The sequence below is a fragment of the Crocodylus porosus genome, unplaced genomic scaffold (genome assembly GCF_001723895.1).
Source record: "Crocodylus porosus isolate Cpor-Errol unplaced genomic scaffold, CroPor_comp1, whole genome shotgun sequence".
Lineage (NCBI taxonomy): Eukaryota > Metazoa > Chordata > Crocodylia > Crocodylidae > Crocodylus > Crocodylus porosus.
Window position 1 is genome coordinate 63,562,630 of NW_017728907.1, and position 3,592 is coordinate 63,566,221.

General features: G+C 45.6%; 1 protein-coding gene across 1 annotated transcript in view; it reads right to left on the reverse strand.

Moving 5' to 3' along the window:
* LRRC40 (leucine rich repeat containing 40) overlaps positions 1-761 on the reverse strand; it is a 31,221-nt gene extending 30,460 nt beyond the window's left edge. Inside the window, exon 1 of the mRNA XM_019531614.1 lies at positions 656-761. Coding sequence (XP_019387159.1) covers positions 656-746 — 91 coding nt within the window. The 5' untranslated portion in view covers positions 747-761. The remainder of the gene's footprint in view (positions 1-655) is intronic.
* Positions 762-3,592: the final 2,831 nt, after the last annotated feature.

A 3,592-nucleotide genomic window follows, 5' to 3' on the forward strand; every position in this document is an offset into this window, starting at 1 on the left:
GGGCGGAGCCGAGCCGGGCCGGGGGCTGTCGTGACCCCGCTTGGGCCCACCGGCCTCCCCTCTACCTCCCTGCCCGTCAGGTGAGGAGTCCAGCGAAGCTCGTGCTCCCCCTGCCCGGGCTGCGGTTAGTCACGTTCCCCCGGCTGCGGACCCGCACCGGGCACCAGCTCCGCTCGGGGCCCCGGCCTGCTGGTAGGCCTTCACGTGCAGCAGGGAACTGGAGACACCCTCTAAACCGGTGCTTCTCGCCTGTCTCGTACCGCGGCTCACTGATAAACAGCAAGGCCGAGTCCTGCCCCAGTGAACAGTTTGTAGAAAGCAGCCGTGGCTGTGCCCGTCTCCCACCCCAGTGCGTGGGGCAGGGGATGGGTGTGGGATATGGGGGGGTCCCAAGCAGCCCCCTCACGGGTGGGGACCCTCCCAGCCTTCAAGGGAAAAGCCTTGGGTTCCAACATTTTTCTCCTGTAAAGGATAGTTCATTTTTTAAAGTTTGTTGATCCATTTTTAAAGTTTGTTTGTGATCTTTTCATATATATATTTTTGGGGTCACAACCCATGGGTTGAGAAACACTGCTCTAGAGGTCATCTTTTGGAGCCCCCCCTGCCTGGACCACCTCCCCCATCCAACCCATTCCAGGCAAATCCACAGGCTAACCTCGTAGTAAAACTGCAGTTGACCCTGACTGCACCAGACGTGTCACCCCAGCCCACCACAAGCAGACCAGAGAGACCGTAGCAGCCTGCATCCTGCTTCTGTAACAGATCATTAATATATGGGTGACTGGTGCCCCAGATGGCCTATGGGGGGGTCTCCCCACAGCAGCTAATTAGCAACTGGGGGGAGGGGGGGTACCCTGGTGGCCAATCACTGAGCCAGCAGCAAAACCAGAAGTGCACTTCCAGTTTCACAGCTGGCATTTCCAAGGGGTGCATGTGATCTCAGGGGATGCATATGCACCCCCTACGTGTTGCCAATGCATTTATATATGCTTGAGATATCCCAGGTAGAGGGCCATGCGCTGTGCTACAGACGCAGGCAAAACCCTCCCACGCACCGTACCAATGCAGTTTGTCTTCAACTGGAAGTTTACCCGAGTAGGGACTGTGGTGTTGCTGCTCAGGTGGACCTTCTGGAACTGATTTCAGCTACAATGCCTTGAAGGCTATTCCACAATAGCAGAGGAGTACTGTGCCTAAAGGCTTGTTCTCCCCAGCAAGGAGCACTCCTTATCACAGTACCCGGGGACAGAGATATTGCTTAGCCTACAGCGTAAGACCTCAGCCTGAAAGCAGTATGTAATTTAGGGCTATCGCCCTGATTTAAATGGGACTATGCAAACTGAAAAAAATTAGATCCAGGTGTAGCTGCTGAAATTAGCACCTGAACAATTTAAAATGGGCCAGACTCCATACTTCTGCCCTACTCTAAGACAGCAGTGACAGGGATTTTAAGACATTCCTTGCAATATTGTAATTCTTTGGGCAGGATTCCCTCATGAATGAGACATTTAGCTGAGTATCAAAAGTCTTCTCGATGTGCAAGAAGCTACGTGCTATTATAGACTAATAGATAATAGATTTTTTCCCAGATCACCTTGAATTGTAACCACAATAACAGTACACTTCTAAAAATATTCCAACACCAGCAATATCTATATAATTATGTAGCAGTTGGTAATGCATTGCTGTGAAACTTGCACAGATATTGCAGCAGCAGCAAAGTTGCAGCACAACATTCCAGTTACCTTATCACTGGAGCCCAAAGCATAAGCAGACTCCCCATGCCTGAAAAAGGGTGACTGTGCCCAAAAGCTTGCCAAGAATTTTTTCCAGCTCCTCAGTTACTCTAATAAAAGATTTCACATCTACTCAAGGAACCTTGCCTTTCTGGTTAAAGATGCTCTAAAATTTGAATGCTTAATTATGCTTAATTTCCCGTGTCTCCTGTTGATGTGAAAAAGAGTTTATTGATCTAAATTTGGGATTATTTAAGCAAGGGGTTCTCCAAAAACTCCCCAAATCATCATTGTAAATGTAACAGATTTTACCAACCTCTTTTGTTCATGACTGGGGTTCAAACTATGGCTATGACAGTTCCAATTAATTTTAGTTTAATACATGGCACTCCATTGTCCCTTTGGACAATATTGAAAACAATTATTAAATAATTATGCATTTTAGATTAGCTCTTATTAAGCATTTATGCACTACAGTCTACCATGTATATGTGCATGTTGCTACAATCCACTTTATAAATTTGGGGAACTGTAATCCCATTATAGTAGGTAATCCAAATGGTATTTTTTAAAACAAAATAAATTACACTTGCACCAGATACCAAGAAGCTAACAGCTCCTAAAATGCCAAATCAATGGCTTATCAGATAGGCAGGATAAAGTGGAAATGCACCAGGCTTCTCACACTACGTTAGCATAACCAACAAAGGGACATAATGCCAAGATTTGGATATAGACCAAGTCTGGGAATTTCCTCTGTGCTGTCAGCAACTCTACTTTCCCAGTGTTTCAAAACACAGCCATTATTACCATTTCACTGTAATAAAGGTCACAGGAAACCAGAAGACCGCTTAGAAATCACCTACCAGCCTTTATCTTTGGCTAGCCAAAACAGCATTTCAACTGCAAACCCACAAGAACTACAGTTGTTCAAATGGCCACTAACTCCTAAAGAAAGTTCTCTTAGCGTTTTTAACAAAGAGGATGACAAAAAAGGATAAAACAGAATTAAGATTGCCAGGTGATGTGATTCATACCCTTCCAGAACATCAAGTTCAATCACACTCACACTTCTGAAGACCAGGCAGAGTTAATATACCCTGCAGAGCAACCTCTGTTTTCTGAACACTGCCGCCAAATGCCTATTACATGCTTCTCTCCCGATAGTGCAAATCACTCAGAAAATAGGATATGTGATGTGGCTACTTTTAAGAACAGCCCAATGCCTTTTCTTTGCTAATGCAAAACTTTGTATTTAACCTACAGAATAAAGTTATTTCCAATAGCTCACAAAACAAACTCCCTGACCCCACTCTGGAGAAAGGGCACGATTCCTGCTCAGCTTTACGCCCCCTTCACATGTACAGGTAGCTTCCCAGCTTTCACTTATATGCTTTCACTTATGCCTTTCTCAGATCCACCTGTCAACAACCCTCTGGGGTTTAAGGCCTGTGAACACTGCTGCTAACACAACCCACAGAAAATGGAGACATCCTGGATCACTCCTGACATTCTTCTCTTCCCTTGATCGCACACCCAACCCCAACCGTCTCACCTCACAATTGACACCTGGACAAGCTGCTCAACTAATTCCTCCACCAATCACCTAAATGAGGTGAAATGCATACAGATAACCCCTAACTCCAAGGGACAGAATGAAAACTGTACTGACTTGTACTTTAGTGGCAGTGCAAGTGATGTTATAGCTGTGATGGTCCAGAAATTATGAGGCAAGTCTTGCATTTGAAAGCTTGTCTAACTTTATCCCAATGACACAGTCAGTCCAATAAAAGCCATCACTGTAAGAAATAAATCCCTGCCCCTTGCTGGTACTTGAACATAATTTCTGACTTTTC